The sequence below is a fragment of the Condylura cristata genome, unplaced genomic scaffold (genome assembly GCF_000260355.1).
Source record: "Condylura cristata isolate star-nosed mole 26May11 unplaced genomic scaffold, ConCri1.0 scaffold00004, whole genome shotgun sequence".
NCBI classification, from domain to species: domain Eukaryota; kingdom Metazoa; phylum Chordata; class Mammalia; order Eulipotyphla; family Talpidae; genus Condylura; species Condylura cristata.
Window position 1 is genome coordinate 63,664,721 of NW_004567105.1, and position 24,530 is coordinate 63,689,250.

Genomic DNA, 24,530 nt, shown 5'->3' on the forward strand with positions numbered 1-24,530 from the left:
CTTTTATGTAATAGTCTTGACATGATAAAATTATGGAGATGGAAAACAGATTAATAGTTGCCAGGGGTTAGGGACAGGATGAGGATGGGGGTAGGGAAGCGGTGGTGGTTATAAAGACCGATATAGGATCCTTACAGGGATAGAACTGTTCTGTATCTTGACTGTGGTGCTGAATATATGAACCTACCTTTGTCCTCAAATTGCATGGGCTGAGCGCCTGGGCACACATGTTCCAGGTTAGTACAAGAAAAACAGAAAATTTGAAGAATATCAGCAGACTGTATTAATGTCATTATCCTGGTGGTGATATTATGATATAGTCCTGTGATGTTATCATCACAGGGGATACCGGATAAAGGGTACAGGATTTGTCTACAATACTTCTTACAACTGGCCATGAATTTATGAAAGATAGGTAAGCAGAGGGGCAGAGGGGAGAGAGAGAGGATAGGACTGAGGGTCAGAGGACTGTGAGATAATATCAAATGGTCTAACACAAATTGTCTCTTCTCAGAAAGAGAGAAAATGGGAAAGAAAACTTTTAAAATTTAATGACTGAGAATTTTCCAAAACTGATGAAAGATGCCATCTGCAGACCCAGAATCTCATTAGTTCCAAGGAGTATATATCCAAGCAAAACCACATGTAGGTATGCCTCTCTCATACAGCTGACATATAGAGTTAAAGATGAAATATTAAAAATAGCTAAAGAAATGTCTCCCATGGAACAACAAAAAGAATGATGAATTGTTTCATCAGAAACCATGAAAACCAGGGGTATATAGAATAACATCTAAAATGCTGAAAGGAAAACCAGTGTTCAACCAAAGTCTATATCCAGTGAAAATATAGGGAAATTTTTTTCCCAAACAAATAGAAAAACAAGAGAATTACCTGCCAGCAGAACTATTACACTAACTGAAACTCTTCAAGCTAAAGGGAGTCACCTCAGATTAAAGGCCAGATCTGAAGAAGAATCAAGAACAACAGAAGGGTGGTATTTGGATCAATATAAAATGTTTTTTTTTTAATTTCTTGACTGTTTAAAGCCAAAAAAAAAAAAGCAGTTTATGTGGGATTTACCTACCACACATATATGAAAAGTATTAACAATAACTCAAGGGACATGAGGTGATACCATTGTTAGAACAGTTAAATTTGTACATTAATTGTACATAATTGTGTATTAACTCAAGGAAGTTATTATCACTTAAGGTTACATGCTGCGATGTTTAAAATAACCATGAAAGATAATACAGAGACATTTAATAAATATATTATCTGCGCAACACTCCTGACATTGGAGCAACGGGGCACTATTGCCCGATTTCACAGCTAAAGAAACCGAGACTTGGAGAGGCTAGCACTCTGCCCGAGGTCGCCAGATAGGAACAGGTGCATCCGAGCTCAGCCCGAAATCCAGACCCTCCAAGTCCATTGTCCTTTCCATCATTTTAATGGCTAACAAATTCTGCACAGGGCCAGCTAATAAATAGTTTCAGCTTTCTGGGCCATAGGGTCTCTTTCACAGCTAGCAAGCCTGCACAAAAGCAGTCACAGGTAAAGCACACACATTCGAGCTTGGTCGTGCTCCAATCAAGCTTTATTTACACGTCAAGTAGGGGGCCAGACTTGGCCCGTGGGCCATTGCTTGTCCATCTCTGCCTGATTCCACCATGGTGAGTTTTTGGCTTTGGTCCAGATGCCCATCTTACCCACAGCCAGCACCCAGACCACCAACACAGCCCACATTTGTTCTAAATGCACAGCTGTCCCACCCTCTCCTCTTCTTGGCTGGGCTCTGGCCCCAGCATCCTGGCAAATAGAAAACTTAGTTCTTTTTCATTCCTGCCTCAGGGAAAATATCCAAGGGACGGTGAGGATGGCTGGGCCCTAGGTCATTGTACAGCACTGTGCTTCCCAGCTTGCTCTCTCCTGCCTAAATAAAGCCACACAGCTTCCTCCAGAAGGACCCCCTCCTTGGGCTGAAGCCCCCTTCTCCCTGTGGCTTCCAGCTCTTGCCCGGACAGCCAGCTCTTGACAACTCAAGACTCTAGATCTTCAGTGTAGTGCTCTCCCAACTGAGCTATTTCCACCGCTCAATTCAAGACTTTAAAACACACACAAACTATATTTGCAACAATGATTCTTTGACAGCCCAAGGGGTCAGAAGAGCCTTATCTGGAAGACTGAACAGGAAACCACCCGATTGTTATGCTTCAGTTCCTAGTAAAGAAATGGCCAGACTGTCATTGAGTCTCATTGGTTTTCAATTTGCAAAATACACCCAGGCTATTTTCAGCACTTTTCCCTTCCTGGGTGCCCATCTCACCCACCCGCTGGCATCACTGGGTCAGTTATGCAATTAAGGAAATCAAAGTCTCGGCTGTGTTTAGCAACCTACTCAAGGTTACTGCCTCTTCTTCGGCCCAACATCTGAACTCGAAATCATCCTGCCCCACCAAGCTTCACCCAAAAGCCTGTAACCACTTCATGGAATCACTTAAAGACTCTGGACCAAGGGAGGGAGGGGCTGGGGCGAGGGTAGAACAAAGAGGGAAGGACACGCAATCATGTGTGTTGGTGTAATATGGGTGAGCTGGTGGTGGGCGCACTATCGTAATACCTGATGGGGGTGCCCCAATATTCCCTTAATTAAAAATACGTAAATAATAATTAAAATAGAAGAATGTGTCAAGTAGCGGTTAAAAAAAAGTCTTGGACCAAGGATGACGTTGACAAGCAAATCCTCCGGTCACCTCTACAGCATGTTTGTACAAGCTGTGGGAAAGCTGCAGGTTCTGGCAGTCACAGTCACACACACAACACACACACACACACAACACACACACACACTCCGCTGGTCCAGCAGGGCAGACAGACAGCAGCCCCTCAGACACCTCAGCAAGCGGCCTGCTCCACCCACCATACCTGTAGCTTGCTGCACAGGTAGCCTGGCCCTCTCCCTCCCTCCCTCTTTCCCTCCCTTCCTTCCCCTGCCCTTGCTGCTAATATTCTGGTGGGGGAAATGAAAAGACAAGATAAATATACAAAACATTGTATTGGCTAGAGGGTAGGAAATGCTGGGGTATTTTCTGTAACATCAACAGGAAGGACCTGAGGCAAGCCACAGGAGGGAGGGAAGGGGAGGGAAGGAAGCATTCAGAGGAGCATTCTCTGCAGAGGGAAGGTGACTGTGAAGCCGGAAGCAGAAAGTGCCCCATGCCAGAGCAACAGTAGAGAGGCCAGTGAGTGCAGTGAGCTAAGCTGAGCTAAGTGCTTGGCGGCTGGGGTGGGGGGTGGGGGGGGCCACCGGCTGTGAAGAAGTGTCTCAGCTTTCCAGGTACACCTGGCCGGTGGAAATACATCACTATTCTCCAGGTACATCTGGGCGGCCCTGCACAGAGCAAAGTGAGGCCCGCCGGTGCAGTTCTAGGCAGCAGATGCAGGTGAGCTCAGCCCTGCAGCGACACGGTGTTCCTTAAACTCGCCTGCTACTGTCCTTGAGCACTGCTCAGGTCTGGGAGCAGGGGACCCGGCACAGGAGTACAGACTCCCTTCCTGGCTCTTGCACTGCCCCCTCGGGCCTCAGGGAGAGATCAGTGCCTGGATTAGAAGATGGGATCTGGGAAGAGGAGCCCTCAACCCCTGCCTCTGCCTGAAGCTGGTAGGCCCAGGTTTGTCACCACCCCGGGCAGCTCCCAGCCTGGACTCCTGGGCTGATCCTTGCCACGCCCCTAGGGCTGGGCCTTAGCTCCTCCTTGGAACACCTGCTTCATGTGGGTATGGGGGAGTCATGCGAGGCCAGAGGAAAAGAGGGGGCTGCAGGAAGGGAAATCCATGGAAACCAAGGTCAAGTGTCTGACCCCATCCTTGACTCTCAGGGTGACGCCCCTGTGCCACAGGGCCCTGTCTCAGGACTGGCCTTTTCCCGGGCCAGCTGTAGAGGCCAGGAGAGCAGGAAAGGAACTGTTGCGTGGTCAGCATTTACAATGCACTGCGAACCCTTCACCTCACCCGCCTGGTCATCCCCCAGGAAGAGTGTTTTCAAGTGGAGGTGGGGCCCATGACCCTGCTGGGTGGTCACAACTGGCTTTTTTGGTTTTAGTTTTGGTGTTAGACATTTTGATAAAGTGAACATTCGAGGAATGGGATTCAGAAAACACAGATGTACCAAGTGTTAATTCTCATAAAGCAACAGCACCTAGAAGCCAGACCTGACAGTGTCCACTACCAGACACTCACCAGCTGGAGATCGCAGGCGGGTTACCCCACGCCCCGAGCCTGTTACCTTACTGTCGAGTGGGTTCCCTGCTTGCCGCCTCCTAAAAGCACAGCCAGTAAGAATGAAGTGGGGAAAAGCAGACAGTCATATTACAGAAGAACAGGAAGGAACAAATGCCAAGTCAGAATGACATCCTGAATGAACTCCTTGACATCTTTACAGACCCCACCCCCACCATCTTTACAGCCCTGTCTCCACACTGGGGAGACCCCTGTGCTGAGGACTACATCTCCCAGCATTCCATGACCCCAATTTCCTGACAGGGGGCTGCTGGGAACCAGGGGTCGAATTAAGCAGGAAAACGGAACCCAGGTGTGCTTTTGCTCTCTTTTCTGACTGACTTGTATCCTGGGATCAATTCGGATGGTGTTGCTGGTGGGATGTGTTGGCCTGTTAATTTCTCTCTCTCTCTCTGTTCTTCCTCTTAGCACTCCCCTTGTAAAGAAACCTTTTCTCCCCTCTGTGTGTGTGTGTGTGTTTGTGCTTTGATAATTATACTGTGCTTTTATTAAGAGTACACAGGACTCTCGCCTGTTGTCAGAGGACGGGACACTCCAGATGGTGGTGCTCCAGCTCAGCACAGGTAAGGATGGAGGCCTTCCTACAGAGTCATCCAGCTGGGTCCCTGCTCAGGACCTTCCCCATGGCTGTGACTTTGCTTAATCTTCAGGACTAAACTCCACCTTTCTCCAGTCCTGAGACTGTGAGGCTTGTCCTCTGTCAGGCAAGAATGATGAGGTGGCACAGCAGGTTAAAGCGCAGCGCTAAGAAGCTAAAGCCACTTCAGCATGAGTTCGATCCCCAGCCCTGGAGCTGACCACATGGCATGGCAGACCTCTCCTGACCGGCCTGCTGCTCCCCTCAGCAGTGTACTTTGTCAGTCTGCCTGTTCTGCTCCCCACTCTGTCTCTGGTGAAGCCTCTCACCACCCCTGCACCTCTGGCCTGTACCCCAGTTTTGTATACATAAATAAATATATCTTAAAAAAAAAAAGAATGATGAGGTACTGTTCCCCTTAGGTGTGTATGTTTGTGTGGGGTGTGTGCATATTGTGTGCTGTGTGGTGTGAGTGTACATGTGGATGTCAGTGCAGGGTAGGCGTGAGGGGTAAGTCTCTAGGACCAAAACACAGCGAAGTGCTCAGGAATGTGTCACACTTCCACCCTAAAAGAGCAGCCATGACCCTTTAGAAGCAGGAATCTAAAGAATTTCCCAGTTTCCTGAAGGGCATATGGGAATCCTGTATTTCTTTACCTTTCATCCCACACCCTCCAAATCAACAAATCCTTGACCTTCTCCACAGACCAACCCGTGAGTCTCACAGAAGGAGAGTGGGGAGGATGACTTGGAGTAACGTCATTTATAAAAGGAGCCTGGCGTCTAGCACAGGCTCAGGGTGGGCGTGGGCCGGCCAGCGAGGTGGTGCAGGGGTCTGTGGCTGCAGATGTTTTACAGCCACGATTAGCAGTTTGTACACACGCAGACAGTATGTGGTGGTCTCTCAGAGATGTCTGTGACCCCAGGTGTTAGCGGGCAATTGTGACCTGGAAGGTGACCAAGATGTCTAGCGACTGGCAAGAGGTTGGATTTGACGGCTGTTCAGGTGGCAGAGAGGCAGCTGGCTGCTCACACAGATCCCCGGGGTCTCCTTCTCTCATGTGGAGTCGTGTGTTGGAAGTGGGTGCCCAGTCCGGATGATGCTTCCCAGTGCACCCCTACCCCCCTCCCCCCATGACTGAATTCTACACGTGAGAAAGAGGCCAGATGCAATGTCGGCTCCTTCCATACCTGGCCTGCAGAAATCTCCAGCCAAGCGCCATCTCTCACTCTCCTTCTCCACGGTCTGGATGTCTATGTCCTGGGCCACCTTGAAAGTCAAGGGTTAAAGATGGCAGAGGCGCCATCAACCTGGGTCTCTCCATTAGGCTGGAACAGAATGGAATTCTGCTCCTTTCTCCAGAGGATTCCATTATGGGAATGAGAAATAACATTTGCTGTGTCTCACTGAAGTGTAAGGGTTTATGTATATAATTACACTATGTTAGCCTATAATCTTTTTTATTACCAAAGATAATTGCTCCACAGGCATTAGTAGACACTGGTATTAGGACACAAGTGAAGTGCTGCCTGGAATGACTGACACCTTATTGTCAGCTTCCACCTGAGCGACTGACGACCTACAGGTCCTCTACATCACAACCCCTGAGGTATTTGCTGATGACTAAGATGTTAATAGTTGGCTTGGTTCGGGTTGCCATACCAAGGATCAAAGGCTTAGAAACAACAGAAATTTATTTCTCACAGTTCTGCAGGATGAAGTCTGAGACCAGGGGGACCAGGCAGTGAGCTCCTGAGGTTTGCTGAGCAATTCTGGTTGCAGCCTGCTGACCTCTGCTGTGTCCTCATGTGGCCGAGAAGAGAGAATGCAGCTCTCTTGTGACTCTTAGTGGGGCACGAATGCCATCCACGGGGCTCTACCCTCATGAGCTCATCTAACCTTAAGACCTCCCAAAGCACCACCTCCTAGTATCATTACATTAAGGGGTAGTAGGGGTTCAAGCAATGAAGTTAAGGGAGGAGCAGGAAATGACAAAAATACCTGGTCCGTAATAGCAGTTAATTAAAATACTAATAGGAAACTAAGCTGTTTCCTGCAAAGTCAGAAGTTAGCTGACAGCTGGAAGTTACTGATACTAGAATGGAGATACCCGGTGACACCAGGCTTTGGTCTGTCTTCTCAGCTCTCCCGAAGTCTGTCTGCGGGTTGCTGTGCTGTGCAGGCACACTATAGTGAATGCCCCTCTGGCCCACTGAGTCTCGTATGGGGACAGACCTTTTCCCTGTGAGTAACACGCCAGGCCCCGAGAGTAACATGGCTCTTGGGGTGACCCTGCCCACAAGGCCCATTACACTCTCTCCACCGCCCCCTCGCAGTGTCTGAGGAGGGGAATCCCGCTCCAGATCCCCTTCTCCTGGCTCCAGGGTGGCTGGTGAGCGCTCCTTTGGGTGGGGCTGGGGGCGGGTATCCCATCCCCCACCCCCCCGTAACTGCACATCAAGTTATTCCCTCTGTACTTGGAAAGGATCTTGGGAAAGACCCTGGTGCGAGGTGACTGCAGACCAAGGGTAGGTCCCCCACACCCCCGCCTTAGCAGTACAGCACTGAACCAGCTGACTTCCTGAGGTAGATTTAGGTTCACTGCTAGGGCCCAAAGGAGGCTGTTTGTTCACCAAACGTGATGGCTGGGCGCGGCCAGTGCCAGGCTCAGACATATGGTGGTGTCTGAACTGGGTTCCTCAGAACACCAGGAGTGCCTAGCCAGGTGGGCACACGAGCAAGCGGGCCTTCCCAGCCACAGGCCAAGAAGTGTGAAGTTGGCAGATTCTAGGGTACTCAGGCTACTACTGGGGAGAAATCTAGAAATCAGACTGTCTTGCAAAATCCAGGCGATACCAGGCTGGGAAGCAATACAGGGAGCAGGGCAGGCTGCAGCTGTCATCTTGTATGTGATCAGCTCCAGTTCCCAGGTGGCAAAGCACTAGGAGCAGGGCCTGACACATCACTAGTCCTATAAATACTAGACATGATTGTTGTTGCTGGTGGTGAGAATCACAGAGCAGGGATACTACGCACTCCAGGTCTGGGACACGCATGCCCTTCCAGAAGCCAAACAAGAATGGGAGTTCAGCTGCAGGGCTTGGGGCTCAGGAGGTGAGTCATGGGCTCCGGGTTCCAGGACCTAGACTCTAGCAGGCCGGGCCACCGCCTCTCCCTCAGGGCCTCATTATCATCCCTGCGCCCCTCCCGTATGTGGGCAGATGGGATGGAGGCCTGGAGTGAGGTCAGTCCTTCTGGACAATCGTTGGCCCTTCTCTAGGTCCTGAGGCCTCTGCCCACAGGACTGGCCTTTTTCTGGTCTGCTCCTGGCTCTTCACCCCTGCCAGTACTGTCCCCACCCACCCACTCACCCTCCCTGGGAGAGGTTCCCCACTTTTTCATCGCCGGTCACCCCAGATTCCAATGTCCAAACGCATCGGTTTGGATGACAGCCTTTAGCCGCCCACTCAGCACGGAGAGGGAGCCAGCCCTCTGCGATTCCCATCGTCAGCAACGAGCAGATGTTCTTGTTCTTCTCCAGGGAGAAAGGGGAGAGCACCCCTCACTTACTGCGGTGGTTTCCAGCAAGTCATGGCCTCTCTGGGCCAGAAGGGATTGCTGGTGGCCTCAGTGCGGTCTCCTCACTGCTTGCGATCCGGAAGTGCCACCCCAGCTGCAGCCCAGGGACACAAAGGCAGGCAGAGGGGTGCGGCTCCCTCAGCTCCATCCCCCACTTCTCTTGGGTCTCTGGCTTCTGTTCAGAGCCTTTCCTCAGACTGCCTCTCAGGCTTGGGCATCATCTCCTGTCCTTGGGGTGGTCGCCCAGGGGCTCCTCCCACATCCTCCTGGCAGGGTGGCCTGCCAGTCCCCAGCTGCTGTGCATATTGTATGCTGAAGGCCCGGCAGAGCTGTTCTTTGGAAACTTCCCCTAAGCCACTGGGAGTTCTTTCAACCCCAAATGGCCAGGCAGCTATTACCTATACTCCCTACCAATTGCTCACAGCCAAAGACAGACAGATTCAGGGCTTTTGTGTCTGGGTTAGGAGAATGGTGCCTCCTGCTCTTCTGTTCCTGGACTGTGAGATGCTAGAGCAGAGAGACAAGAGGGAGCTCCCCCACCCCCTCATGCTGAACAAAGGCAACAGTAGCTTTGTTTAAGGGTTGGAATTGAAAACATTGTGGTTGGGCTCATGTTGTATAAGTATGCTACCTTAGTCCTGAGAAAATATCCATTTTATCTCTTTCTTAAAAACCATCTCTTTGGCCCTCCCTGGTGGCACAACAGGTTAAAGCAGAGCACTACAAAGTAGCTAGCCTCAGCCACTGCAGCACGAGTTCTGGGGGTGACCCACATGGCACAGTGGACCTCTCATCTCGCTTGCTGCTCCCCTCAGCAGTGTATTTTGTCGCTCTGCCTGTTCTGCTCCCCACTCTGTCTGGTGAATCCTGTCAATGCCCCTGCACCTCTGGCCTGTACCCCAGTTTTGTATGAATAAGTATTAAAAAAAATAAAACCGTCTTTTGAGGCTGTCTCATCTTCGTGACTGTACCCCCTTGTCCTTCACTGGCTCCCTGGAAGTGTGTATGTAGGTTGGGATGAAGCAGGCCTATGTGGTTTCCAGGTCACTGATAGCTTTGCGGTTTTAGAGGTCAGTTTTATTTCCTTGGCGGCTGATTGGCACCTGCTGAGGCCGCATTTGCCAGGGGGTTTCCGGGCACCACTGGCTATGTGCAAACTCACATCGCTCATCTCCCCACAGAATGACCCTGACACAGTTCACAGCCTGGGGCTCCCACTGGTTTGGCAACAACCTTCACCCCCCAGTCTTACAGAACAGCATGGCAGCCTGGGCCTGCCGGCCCCACCTGTCCCTGCACAGACCCTGCTGTGACTTCCTGGTTTTACAGCCCAAGGTCTTCGGGGGCGGGGAGCCCAAGCCAGACAACTGGAAGTGCTGACTTTTCCGTCAACATTTCCTTTCCTGACTGTGCAGCAAGCAAATGGGTTGAGGTGAAGGGACTGGTAGACATGAGGGATGGCGTCGGGATGGAGGCTAGCAGCTCCTTCATGGAGCTTTGTGCCATGGAAACTGAGCAAATATTGAATCAGATCCTGGGTTTCTTCATATTTATGAGAATAATTCCTTCACTCCAGGATTTTTGTGGGGATTAAATGACATGACGTAAGTAAGTGAGCTTGTTAAGTCCGGCTTTGGGCCTCATGGAGGCAGGTAGTAAAGCCCCTAGCCCACCTCCCCATGCCGGGGATCAGGTCTTCCGGTCAGTGGTTCCAGTAGCAGGCTCGCTGTCAGTAGTACCAGCGAGCTCTTGTTTTCACAAGTTTTATCAGCTGTTTTCCTAAGCCATGTGCTCAGTCCAGTAGCCTTTAGTCTTTGCTGACGTGTAGCTCCGGCCAGTTATGTGCAAATAAAGATTCTCTATCATCGCCTTATCGACTGGGTCAAGACCACTTAGCTTACCTTAGAAATAAACAAAGCAGCCAAGCAAAAACACTCTTCCCTCCATGTACTCAATGTTCCCATCATTTGCTTATATTTAATCTACATTTGTTGGTAAATGCAATGGGATTGTGTACACTCAGGTCCGCTCTGAGAAGACTTTAAATACCTGCTCAAGAGTTCTGGCCTCTGCCTTACCTCCCAGCTGCCTCCTTTCCAGTCCACTTCATCACATTTTGGTCTTGGGCCGAACTCTATCCAGCGAAGAGAGGGCGAGGAAGGATTAATAAGACATTAAGGTTCAAATGCTTTGTGACATATGGTTCAAAAACTTTGTTGCCTGTTAGAATCATCTGTGTTGCTTTTACAACTTCTGGTGCCCAACTGCACCTCAGCACAATTACATCAATTTCTGGGCACCAGAACATCAAATGTACAGTTTTGTGGAAATCTGGGGAGCAGACGTGGTATTAAGTTTGGGCCAAGTTTCAGAACCAGTGACTTAACTGCTGCTGCTAATGTGCCTGAATCAGTGTTGGGTACCACGTTTGCCAGTTCCAAGGCTTCTCTTTATAGCATTCCATGTGGAGCAGGGCACAGAGCCAGCCTTCTGGCGATGATGGAATACCTCCGTCTGCTCCTGGTTAGCTCCTAGAATTGGAATATGGTAGCTATTCTCAAATCATACAAACACCCCAAAGTCATACATGATCGATATTTTATTCATAAAAAAAAAAAAGGTCATCTGTCAAGTGATAAACTGCAGGGGACCGCATCTGAGGCTACATAAAAAATGGCATCAGAGAACAAATAAGATTTCGAACATCACAAAGTGGCTGGATTCTTCCTCCACTAAATGTTAATCAGCGACGCAGGCCAGTTCTGGTAAGAGCACTTGCTTGCTGATTTCCTATAAAAACTAGGGCTGCCCCCAGAAACACGGGTCCCCTCCTGGCCGCAGTGGCAACAGGCCACTCCTCTGAGGTGAACTGGGGGCTGCTTCTAGGTGACGTCACCATGTGGGGCCCACACGAACAGACCCCCTTGTTGGGCTGCTGAGAGTGGGTCATCCGAGATTGGACCAACCCGGTCCCTTCTCCACCGGCAAGTGTCACACCCCGAGGAGCAGCGGGTCATCAGATGGGAGCCGGGTCCGGTGCGGCAGTGTGGTGAAGGGGGTGGGGGCACTGGCGGGACTAGCACAGCTTGCCTTTTGGTTCAGAGCAACTTCGGGAGCCCCCAGTGTCCACTCCTTCTGAGTCCTCTGGAACAGGGGGGCTCACGCATCTTGCCTTGTTCAACAGTGGTTTACCACACGGCAGGAGTCATACATGGCACCTCAGCTGAGCCTCACATTCCTGGGGTGTGCCCAGGGTGATGCATCTGCGGGGTTCCGAAGCTCCCAGGCTGCTGGGGAGGCATGTGTCACTCTCCTGCGCTTGTCTTTTCTCCGTTCTGCTCCACCCGGCAGATGGCTTCACATGGGGTCAGAGGGCTTTTGCCATCCTTCCCCTTTGTTCCTGTTTCTCCATGCCCGCCCCCACCCTCACCCTACACATGCCACACGCCGAGCACACCAGTGGCACCAGGCTGTCATGGCAATTAAGGTGGATATTTAAGATTCTTGTCTGTCCCTTCCCCCAGGCCAGCAGCTTCTTCCCCTCATCCTGGGGCTGGGAGGAGGCCTCAGCGGTGGCCTCAGCCTCCCTGCAGTCACTCCTGCACCAGGAAGTTGATGAGCGCAGTTCTGGGGGAGAGGAAGGCCTTCTTGATGCTCCGGCCCTGCAAGAGCCTTACGCCTAGCTCGCTTTGGAGAACAAGTTCGTGCACTTTGTTCTGGTCCTGGGCGATTTGCTGGGGCACTGGGATTTGGCCACAAGCTTTGTTGTTGATCTGAGAAGGAGAGAAGGTGGGACACGCAATGAGGAAAGGCCTGAGGGAGGCAGGCAGCCGAACTAAATGCTGCATCTGTTTGGGGCCAAGGAGGGAGGAAAGGCAGCACCCAGCCTCCCAGGAGGACTATGTACAAGCAGATGTCCGGGGTGCGCGCCCAAGCACCTGGGGGAGGAGTGGGCAAGGAAAGAGAGACAGGAGAGCCCCCAGCACTGGGGCGCACTTGAGGATCGTACCCAGAGCTTCCCTATCACCGGTGGGTGGAAATTATGTCAAACCCCCCAAGAGGAAAGGGCTCAGGCTGATTCCAGAGGAAGAGGAATCTCTGGGCCACTGGGGATCAAGCCCAAGTTCAGACCCAGACCTGGCTACAGGGGTGTCAGGGAGAATTTCACCTGTCTAATGACTGGTCCCAGAAGGGGGCGCGCAAGTGTGATGCCCAGAAACAGACCCCAGGTCACATTTACAGCTCCTCTTGCATAAAAATGGTCTAACTCTGTTCTAGATGCCGGTGGGTATTACACGAATGGGGTTCACTTAGGGCAAACCTCACATCAAATATGGACTGAAATCACCACCGAGGAAAGCGACCCAGAACTACAAACCCACTACCCTGTTGCTTCCATAAGAACACTCACTTGTCTCTCGCTGACACCCTGTTTTTTACTGGGAAAAAGTGACCTGGAAATGGTTATATGAAGACACTAGGAGTCACTTCTCCAGTTCCAGCTAAAACACAACATGGGCCCTTATTTGTCCACCTCTCCCCTCCCTAAGTTGACGTAGAACTCACTGGCCTTTATAATGGTTGTTTTAGCTTGACCATAGGGTGGCAGAGAAATAAGATCAAATGTCATTCCTGAAATATTCTGAAATTGTGTTGCCTTTAAAAAGTGCTGAGGCTCCCGACGGCTTCAGCGCCCCGGACTGTGGGCGTGCAGCCTGAAGGGCGGCCGCCGTGAGAGGCTGTCTACTTGAAAGCACGTGCTTGGCACGACTCGGACCTCAGAGGAGGCCTCCCACCCTGTCACAGAAAAGCTGAGCCCTTGAAGTACTGGGCCCCCAGTGGGATTCTCAGAACACAGACTAGTTAATGAGCCACAGCACCAGCCTGTCTCTATCCTCCCTCTCCGCCTCCTGGGGTAAAGTCTCCTCTAGCACCAGCCTGGACAGGGGTGCTGGGGGAGAGCACCTCCTGTCGTGAAAGACTGACACAGATCAGATTTTCAGGGCTGGACTCAAAAAGTCTGGGCCTGGCTCTCAGTTTTCTCTCCTTTAAGGAAAGAATCTGTGGGTTCTTGATGGAGGGAAGTGAGATAACCTGTGTAGAGCGACCCGCTTGCCCTCTGGGGTCAGGGCTCCCAGCCACCATGCAAGGAGCCAGCCATAGGGTGTCCTCTTCAATGCGTGGCCCCAGTCATTCTGGTCCACAACTGGGGCATGGGGAGTGGGGCATGTGACCGCTGGATGTGCCCGGTGCCCAGAAGCTTTCCCATGCCACCCTGCCCTCCCCCTCATGGTTTCTGGCTTCCTGGGACTCCCTGAGTGACCTCATCCAAGGCAGTCCGCTCGGGGTGGGGGTGTGTGTATGTGTGTGGTGTATCTCAGACTCCCCTCTTGGCAATTCAGTGGACAGAAGTCTGGTTGGGACAGCAGTATACCGGGGGCAGCTGAGCACTCAGGCGTCACACCGCCACCTTCACAAGTGGGCACTATGTCCACCTCTATTTTCTGACTGAGGAAATGCAAGTATTTTATGCAGCTGAGACACTGAGGATGGTCCGGCTCCCAAGCTCTCATGCCTTAACCTCGAGGCTAAACCCCGTGTGTGACAAGTCAGGTGCCCCCAGGTGTCCCTCCTGGAGGTTAACCTCCGGGAGGACAGGGTGGGCCCCTGGGCTCTGCCTCCCGAGAGCTGACACACGCCCTGGGCACACAGAACAGGGGCTGCCGCAGCTGCTACTTCTGCCTGTGGCACCAACTGAGAGCACACGGGGACAGGACCTGGAACTCCACGGAAGCCCCAACCTGAGGGCCTCAAGTTGGGTGTGCTGCTTGGGTCATCTGGGGAACTCATGTCAATGAGGAGCAAAAATTATCTTACCGATTACCAAAATGAAATTTATTTTCTGCAGAGAAATGTGAAGACATTTTGTGAACTTAAACTCCTGTCCCTCAAGTTGTTATTTCTCAGTTGTGCTGAGGACAAATTTTCAGAGTTCTACACGAGTTATTTATGTCTTATAAACAGAGAAATGGCCTCTTATAAACAGAGGAATGACCTCTCTAGGCCGCAAGGCTCTTTTGGGTTTTGAGGAGTTTCGGAAGAAGCCCCTTAGGGCAGCCCCCCCGCCCCCCAAAGTGCGGCAGCAGGAACCACCAGCAAGGGTGGAGGGAGGGGCGGTAAAGGAGCCCGGCTCCTGGGTCAAACACTGCCCTCCTCTGGGCCAGGGTGGGGTCGGGGTGTACACAGCGCAGAAGCGGTGGGCTGGAGCAGCAGGGCCTACACTTCCCACAGCCCTAGCTGGGTTTGCTCAGGGCACTTTTCACAGATGGCAACACTTTTGCTATTTTTCGATTCTTGTTCTTTCCCACTAGACTTCAGGCTCCTGAGGGAGAACCCTGTCTGTCATGTTTGATTTTGAGTCTACTGAGCCTCACACAGTGCCTGCTGTGGAGTAGGTAACTCCACCCCTGGGGAAGGTGACTAACTCTCTGAGCCTTTCCAGTGAATAAAAAATGAGAATAGGAATAACTACCTTATTGGGTGACAAGAGCTCAATAAAAATTTGGCTTACCAGTTCTCAACAAGCAGCTGACTTATGTTTTATCGGATATTGTGATATAAGAACTGTTTCCTGAGCTAAATAAGGTACAAAAGGAAGTTACCTCTGACGTCGTGGATGTAAACATTGGATTTGGTATAGAATAAGCAGTTGAAATTTCTGCTATGTTAGTTTAGTGGATATGTACTTTCTTTCCTTTTATAAATTTTGTGCATTATTGTATGTATCATGTAATTCAGTGTCTGGAATTTTGATTTTTTTTTTGTTCTAATAAAGACTAATACAAACTTAAAAAAAAAAAATTGGATGTAGGGTCTCCCTGGTGGCACAGGGGTTAAAGACAGCGCTATGAGGCTATTGTCAGCCATTGCAGCACGAGTTCAATCTCTGGCCAGGGAGCTGACCCACCTGGCACAGCAGACCTCTCCTGTCTCGTCCACTGCTCCCCTCAGCAGCGTACTGTGTCAGTCTGCCTTTTTTGCTCCCCACTCTGTCTCTGGTGGGTCCTCTCACCCCACCTGTGGCCTACACCCCAGCTCTTGTATGCATATATAAATTAATATTAAAAAAACTTGAATGTAAACTACCTGGTTGCACTTGTGGTTCAAAGACACAGAAATGCCAGCCCTGCCTGGCTTTCCCTCCAGCTACAGCAGCCCACTCAAGAAATATTCTTACAAAGTGTCTCATCCTGAACAAATCAAAAATACAAAAATGACGTGAAGGATAAAATCGAGTACTTGTGTTTAAACAATAAACTACTTTCATATATTTTTAAATGATCCAAAAATAATTTTTTTTCATGTATGTTTAAACTTACCAAAAAGAGACTCTACCAAGCCGCTGTGCAATGCACTTTATAGAGGAAGGTGCTGTTCCTTGCATGGCCAACCTTCCCGCTCTCCCCTTCCTCCCCAATGAAACAAAAGCAGCTGAGTAAAGGATACTAAGACTGAGACTGAGTCCTCAGCCTGAGAGGAAGACAATTAGGAACTGCCATCCAGCACAGGTTTAGTTTTGCCATTTTCTAATCCCTTCGGGCCATGAGAGTTTCATGACCACAGCTTTTGGGATGTGGTGATCTCAAAACTGAAAGTGTATCGAGGGTAAAACAGACGGGCAGGCAGGATGAGAGCCGGAGAGCTCAGGCTCCCCGAGAACCCTCCAACCCAGCCGGAGTCCCAGCAGGACGGTGACCCATGGGCTCTGGGGATGGCAGGGCCACTCACCAGAACGGCCATCTGGACGACGTCAGGCTGTTGATGAAACTGCGGGTCCACGACTGGCCAGGCTTGAAGCAGCACACTGGTGTCCCAGGCATAGTGGGCACAGAGCTTCTTTGGCACCAGTGCCAGGCCTGCAGGGATCATGAGCACATGCAGGGGGTCACAGCAGCAATCCAGAAGTGCTCACCCCAAAACCCCAACTGGCTCGGAGCTGGTCTGAGAAGGTTCCCGGAGACTACAAGGCCGTACATGGTTTTCACAGCCTGGGAATGGGTTCCAAAGTCATGTGTCCATTCGCTTCCTTGCCTGCCCTCAAATGCGTGTGGTCTAAAAGAGCCTCCTACCCAGTCCTGTCGCTCAGACTAACTGAAGCCAACGTGCCCAAGAACAGCAGGGGGCGCCTCTTGGACTTTGTCAGAAGCACCTCAACCTTTCCCATTACACGTCCTCTTAGGAGGGGCTCTGGCTGATTACTCATGGCCTCAGGACAGGTCAGACATGAGGTAGAAAGGAGAAGTGAAGCCTCTCAAGTCTTCTTTCCCAGAATGCTTTGTGCTACAGTCCCCAAGCAGAGGTGCCCAAGTCCAGCACACTCCCACCCCGCACCCAGAGAGTTGCACGAGGCCGGCCAGCTGTCAGTGCTTTGGGGCCACAGCCAGGGAAAATTTTGGATTAAAGCCTCTTGAGAGGTCCCCAAAGGTACAGGAAGCACACACAGCAGAAAGACAGTCCTGGTACCACCAGCTTGGCCCTCACTGAAAAAGTAAGTCTTGCCACCAAAAGGTTATCTGCCTAACTCACACATGTGCTTAGGGGCATGGTCTGCTCAGCTGTCTTCACTCTCCTGCTGGAACACAAGCGTATGTGCATAGCTTTACATGTTTCCCTACCTGGCACTCTTGGAGGGAAGCAGAGGCCCCTGAGAGCCTGAGAATCAAGCTGTGTGGAAGATGTACTCCTGAGGTCCACTGGCCCTGGCCCTGAAGTCCCTGTGCTTACTCATGAACCCACTCCATTTCTAACAGATGTGCCTTCTGGCAGAAGCAGAGAGTGGCTTCCTGCTTGTCCCTCACAAGGAATTCTATGAAGACTCATATCTAAATACAAGACGGAGGTCATGGAAGGGCGATCGTCCTTCCTTTATTTCAGCAGGCTGGCTCAGGAAGGCCTGTCCTGTGACCCAGCTGCAGTGGGAAGAGTTCCGGAGCCTCTGCATGGCAGTTGGACAGGATGCCTGGGAGATGAAAGGACGTTGGACGTAAATGTTCTGGGCAGAAGCTGTTATAAATTCCACTTGAAAAAATGAGGAAGCCCAGCCTTCCTGGAGCAATCAGTGTGCTTATTTATAGCGGCCTGGGCCCCACCAGTGTTTCCATATAGATGGGATCGGGGCATCCTGTTCAGTGAGGAGGAACAGAAAACCACGACCCCGGTTCTACGTAAATTTTTCGTTATCCCTGTTCTTTTTAGGGAAGTGAAAAACCGTTGCATGGCAAATACAAATACAATGGTTGCTTTATGTCACACGGGTCTGGTCAAGAGCTGACTTTTGGGAGACAGTAAAATTCTGAACACAGGATGGGAAATGGCCAGGCCTGGCACTCGAGGCCATCGTGTGGGGCTGGCTGTCGCCTACTGCCCTCCTGTGCTCTTCCTCCCCGGGAGAACTGTGGCCACTCACCTTCCTGCAAAATAAGCAAAGCCAACCTCTCCCACTCTGAGGGCTGGTGGGGGTGTCATGACACCCTGGCAGTGGGGGTGGGTGCGGTATCTGTGCATGGCAGGCCACGCCTGGCGTTATGTGCAGGCTGCCAACCTCCACATATCCCTCCCCTCCCTCCTACCCATGCAGGGAGGGCTCAGGCACTCATGTCTGACCTCACTATGCCTCACCAGCCCTGCTAGTTCCAAGAAAATAAACAAGGGACGTCAACTTCACTTTAGCCTTTAGCCACAGAAACGGCTCCACTGAGGGTATTCTGAAGTAACAACATTGACACAGCACCCACAGTGTTGTATAAAATACCCACAGGAGAACAGTAGGCAACTGATTCTCCCTACAAGTATCTCTCTCTCACACACATACACACATACCCCTACAGGGCTTGTCTGTTTGTAAATTTGTTGAAATGAATGAATACTGCATATATGTTCGACAAAATGCTGTATACAACTGCAATGTTTACAGCAACTTTCATTTTATGAAGAAAACTGGTTTGGTCGGGATAGATTGACAGTTAAGGTGATGCGTTCCTTTGGGATCCCACGAGGTGGTGAAGGGTCGCCTTGCTGAGACCCTCACAATGGGGTCTATGGAAGATGGAAGACTGAGAGATCACATGAATCAGAAGCCCGAGGCAAAAATAAACAGGAAACTCAGTTTATAACTGTAAAAATGTCAGCGATATAGAATGGAGATCTTACCACCATGCACTAAACAGCTTGTATTTTGGAGAAGAGTTATTTCAAAGCACAAATAGCAAAAGAAGGGCAATCACCCAAATGTCCGCCAGGATCACTCATAGGCTGGGCCACCTTACAACTGTTTAAAAAAAATGGGGTAGGGGTCCTTCCTGGTGGTGCAGCAGATTAGGACATAGCACTGCAAGCTAGCAACAACTGGTTCAGTGCGAGTTCGATCCCCGCCCCGGGGCTGACCCATATGGCGCGGCAGACTCTCCTGACTGCCTGCTGCTCCCCTCAGCGTGTACTTCTCAAACTGCCTGCTCTCTCCCCACTCTGACTCTGATGAATCCTGTCATCACTCACACCTCTGGCTTGTACCTCACTTCTGTATGCATCAATAAATAAATCTTAAAAAAAAAATGGGGTCGGTCTCTAAATGTTGAGATAGAAATAGTCTCAAATCCAGTAAGAGAAAAATCACTTACACAGATGTTAGTATTTGTGTCTAATAAGGCCTTCTACAACGAGAAATAAATTCCTCCTCCCCTCCCTTCCTCTCTCATGGTCTGCTATACTACAGAACTCAAATACCAAGCAGAATTTCTTGAGTTCAGAGGCAATTTAAAACAAGCTTCATTTTGAAATAATTATAGTTTCATAGGACGGTGCAAAGAAATGTGCAGGAGCCCTAGTGCCCCTTCTCAGCTTCTTCTAGTGGGAACATTCAGAAAACATATGGCACAATGTCAAACCAGGCAATTGGCATCGATACAGTCCACAGAGCGTCTTTCGTCCGTTTCATCAGCGCTAATGTGTGCGAGCGTGTGCAGCCTCATATAACCCTAACACTGAGCTGCCTTGTCCCCACAAGGCCTCCTGGTGTGGCCTTTTATGGCCACTGCCCCCTCTGCCAACCCCTCACCCCTGGCAAGCCCTAATGTGTTTTCCTTCTCTATAATTTTGTTACTTCAAGCATGTTATACGGAGGGAATCAGAGTATATAAACTTCTGAGATTGGCTTTTTTGATTCATGCCCCCAAGATCCAGCCAGCTTGCTGCCTGTTGGAAAGGCCATTTTTTTTTTTAAGATTTATTTATTTATGCATACAGAACTGGGGTACAGGTCAGAGATGCAGGGGCGGTGAGAGGATTCACCGGAGACAGTGGGGAGCAGGACAGGCAGACTGATGAAGTACACTGCTGAGGGGAGCAGCGGGCGGGTCAGGAGAGGTCTGCTGCCCCATGTGGATCACTTCCGGGGTAGGAGGGGATTGAACTCATGCGGAAGTGGCTTTAACTTCTTAGTGTTGTGCTTTAACCTGCGCCACCCGGGAGGGCCGGAAAGGCCATTTTTGCCGATGATGAAATGATCCCTTCAACTAGTACACCAAAGATCTCCTTGTCTGGTGATTTTCTGTTCTTTTATTGCCTATCAATAAAGGAAACCTGTGTCCTTCATTTGGAAACAGTACCTGTGAGTACAAATATGTAAAATTCCCCTAAGCAAGCAGCTAACACCCTCATTTGGACTGGACAATATTCTAGTTGGGTAAATAAAAGGCAACTTTGATGAATGCAGATGTCTTGAGTTTCAAAGGCCCAAAGCCTCAGAAATGGGGAACAAATAACCTCATCCTGTGGAAGTTTGCAAACGGAAAAGACACTGATTCTGTTTTTCTCTGAAGAGTTTCATTTACAATAAAAGGATCAGCAGAGGACGAATAGGTGCCAAGCGTCCCGGGCTTTTCTGCAACGTTCCATCCAGTGCAGTGATGGCCACTTTGCCCACAGGACTGTAAATCTCCCCTAGAAGACAGAGCTCCACCTCGCTGCTCTGTGGTGAGAATCTTGCCAATGAAAACCCATGAACTCTGGGAAATGGTAACTTCAGGTTATCCACCCTGGCTGTATTGCCTTTTCAATCATTCTAAGGTCATTTTTCAAAGCTGAAGGAGAAGAAGCTACATGAAAGCCAAGTTTTCTAGGATAAATGAAACATTAAAAACTATCCAGGTTTCACTCATAGCAGGAGTATAAAGGACCAGGGGAGAAAATAATAATAATAATGAACAACTACATACCACAGACACTTTACAGGGGTGGAGTGGAGAGTGGGATCAAAAATGGGAAGCGAGGGGAAGTGCACTAGACTATGGTGATGGCACATGGGTGAATTGGTGGTGGGAAGCCCATGGGGATTAGAACTGAGATGGAAAAAGGCACAAAATGATGTAAGACTAAACTATTATATTACTTTAAAAAAATACAGAGAAAAAAAAAACCTACCCAAAGTCTCAGAATGAAAATGACTGACAGTGGTGGGGTGGGGTGGGGTGGTGGCGGTGGTGATTAACAACAAAGCCCTCACAACACAGCTGTCTAGTTTGCAAAAGACTTTTGAACCAGTGACTTCAGCCCTTACCAGCCGCTGGGAGAGGCAGAAAGGGGCCATGTCTCCATTTTCTCCCGAGGGCACCTGGCCAATACCAGAGGGTTGGTGGCCAGGGTAATACACTGGTGTCCAGACCCTTCTCTTGACTGTGCCACAGTCCCAGCGGCTCACCCACAGGGATGCCACACACACATGTAGGGGCCAGGAGCAGAGGCTTACCGTTGCTTCTTTGAATTAAAGAAATATTTGTCTCTATGGGTTTGTAAAACTTGAGGGAAGCCCTGACCGACTGAAATGGACACAGCCTACAATGTCCTCTGCTCAGACTGTGCTCTCCAGCTTCCCCACAAATGCTCAGGACAGATCCTGGCACGTCATACATGCTCGAGAAATGCTTACTGAATGATTAAAGGAAACAGAAGCACAACTAAAGATCCAATCTGGACTCACTCCTTATGGGAGCACAGCTCACAAAAATCCCAAGGAATAGTCCCTTTCTACAAGCTGGCTTTCGGACATGTCTCCTTGGAGATCATGCCACATGAGGACAGACAGGTGAGGCCACTGTGAAGTACACCTGTACTACAGATCAGCTGGGCAGGGCCAGGGCCCTGTCCCCAACTACCCCAGCCCCTTCACTTGACAAAAAGATTGGAGGGGCATGCAAGGAGGGGGTTTCTGAAAACCCCATTTAAAGGAGTCCTTCCTGGGAGAAATGAAATGAAGAAGGTAGACCAATAAAGAAGGAAGATGAAGGGGAGATATGTGTTTATTCTCAAGTAAGAATGAGTATGTTTATGACAAATTAGATCAGCTTTGTTGTAGAACAGAGACTAGGAGAGAATTAACAGTGTGCTAATGAAAAACTTAATGTGATCACCAATGTTAAATGAAAGAGCCATGTTTCCTGACAATAAAAGGCTGCATAACCCAATATAACATAATCCAATATAATGTCACATAATATAATAAAGCCTGGCAGGGCTACCACTGCTCTTCTACTAGGGCCTTCTATCTAGTCAGCAAAGAGTGGCTGAATGTCATGGATCTTAGTTTATGCGAAAGCATGGCAAAAGACAGAAGCAACCCAACTCAACTCCCACAGTGAAGTCGGTGAAAGCCTCATTCCCAACCTGACAACACGTACCAAGAAAAAATCAGGATCTTTTTCTGTTAGGAAAACAACTGTGAACTTCTAAAGAAAACATTAACAAATAGAATATAACAGTACATTAAGTCTACTGTGCCATGGTCAAGATAGACTTATCCCAGCATAGCTTACTATTAGGCAGTCAGGTAACTGGGCACACATCCTATCAATAGGACTAAGGAGAACATTCAAAGGAAATGAAAGAAAATCCCGATGACTGAACAATGGAGGCTGAGTCAAACAGATCTGCTGTTCCTGATGTGAGTTTTGGTAAACAAGGATAGAGGTTGCTTCCTGAGCGTGAAGCAACCATCAAAGCCTACAGCCACCATCAAACCTAACAGGGAAGTTTGGTTCGAAAAGCCTCATTGGAAAGACATCAAAAATGACCTACAACATAATGAAGTACACTTTACTCAATGAGAATACCTTAAAGCAGGATCCTGTCATTCTTGTTAAAGTGAATCAGACCTTGATTCAATCTCTCAAGCAGCAAAGAACGAATCCACGAATTAGCAGGCTCAGACAGTGGGAAGGCAAAGCTCTGATGTGGCCATGTCCTAAGCCATTTCCCTTCCCTTCTTTTTTTTTTTTTTTGGATGGATGTTTACAGTCAGAAATGCAGATATGGGTTATAAACAAAAAGCTGACTGGCTAATCTTTCACTGCATGAACTTCAGCACTTGGCTGAATATCTTGACAAGGCTTTAAGAGTGTAAAATCCAAAGAGTATAAAATCCAAACTAAGTGTATAGTTTTACATGCCCCCCCCCAAAAAAAAAGAGAAAAGAAGGAGCAGCAGTAAACAGATTTTCTGCTTCTTCAAGGGATGGAAAACACATTTCTTTAGACAGATACTATGGAAGAGGTCATGGGAAAAAAAGCTACAAAGGAAAGGGACAAATGTTGGCTTCTCCTGAAAACTTATGAAGCAACTCGGATGAGACTGTTATGTCTGATTTCTAGTGGTCCCTTAAATCAAACAGGAGAACAGTTTTTAGAATCAAAAGGCATAAGCAAATCTTTCTTATATAAGGGGGCTACTTTGTCATCTAAAAACCCGCAATTCCCACCTATCTCCCATATCCAGAAAAGCATTCAAGTGGCAGGAATTTGAAAAATTTTCAAATTCTTCTCATTCCCCAACCTTACTCTGTGACTCTTGGTTCCCTGACTGATCAACACGCATTTCTTCTCTGCGACACGGCATCAGGGTATTTAATTAAGAGAGATCTTTTATGTAAATACAACTGCCAAGTCAGAAGCATATCAGATGGGCTATTTTTGGAATTGACTGAAGACTCCCCCTTAAGTTTCCTGGTTCCTTGGGAGACCAATTAGGTGCCAATTTGCATATCCCTAATGCTTGACCCAAGACCAATTAAAGAAATGTATGTGAGATCCCTGATTGTCTGGGCCATGATTCCACTGATGTGCAGAGAATCTTAGGAGCTAAGATTTTGCCACAGAGGCAGAAATGGACCTTCCTAAACTCTTACCTAAATCTGTTCAGCACCCTTTAAAGCCTACTGTGCAAGACTGTGTAAAGAGGGGGCTTGCAATTCCTGTTATATTTTCTATAATTAACATGTATCATTTTTGAAGTAATCATTGAAAAGAAAGGTCCCATTAGGAAGTTTTTTAGTCCATCAGGGTAATAAGGTTTCTGGGCTTTAAGGACTCAATCAGGTAACCAGACTGAATCACAATTGAAAAGAGGGTGCTTCTCATTGTGTGTCTGGGGTCTGCTGAATGCCAGGCTCTGTGTGAGGCCTGTGGGGCTGAGAGAGGCAAAAGACATAGGTCAGCTCTCAGAGGGCTCAAAGAACTCATCAAAGGATCACACACCCAACGAGGGCTTTCTCCTCATTGTGAGTGGACTAACTTGGCAGCACAAATAACTGTCTCCTCACTTCCTTCTTGCAGTTGCTTGTCTTTTCATCTGATATTAGATGAAAGACTGGAACTGTGAGCTTCTGCCTAGGGACTAGATGTGTGGAGTCAGTGGCCAAGAGCACGCAGGCCGTGACCCGACCTCTCCCGACCACATCTCGGTCTTCGGGCAAGGTATTAGGGAGGCTGCTGTGCAGCCGGCCCAGATAAACGCATGCGTAAATGCAGCGTCCCAGGCTGCCCTTGTCTTGCCAGCGCGTATGAATCGTCCACAGGAGTGACGGGAGCCTTGTGAAGTCAGGTTTGGAGCACTGGGCCAGCTCAGCCAGGCCAAGTCCTCTGGCCTAGCACCTTCTCACTTCATTTCCATTTCTACATCACAGCCACTGCTAAAGACACAGGAAAGCGACTGGCCTGCACCTGCCGGGACCTAGAACTCAGC

General features: G+C 49.4%; 1 protein-coding gene across 1 annotated transcript in view; it reads right to left on the reverse strand.

The window, feature by feature from the left end:
- Window positions 1-11,061: 11,061 nt before the first annotated feature.
- LARS2 (leucyl-tRNA synthetase 2, mitochondrial) overlaps window positions 11,062-24,530 on the reverse strand; it is a 123,535-nt gene continuing 110,066 nt past the window's right edge. Inside the window, exons 20-21 of the mRNA XM_004676252.2 lie at window positions 16,251-16,378; window positions 11,062-12,235 (exon numbers count right to left, since the gene is read on the reverse strand). Of these exons, the coding sequence (XP_004676309.1) occupies window positions 12,056-12,235; window positions 16,251-16,378 (308 nt within the window). The 3' untranslated portion in view covers window positions 11,062-12,055. The remainder of the gene's footprint in view (window positions 12,236-16,250; window positions 16,379-24,530) is intronic.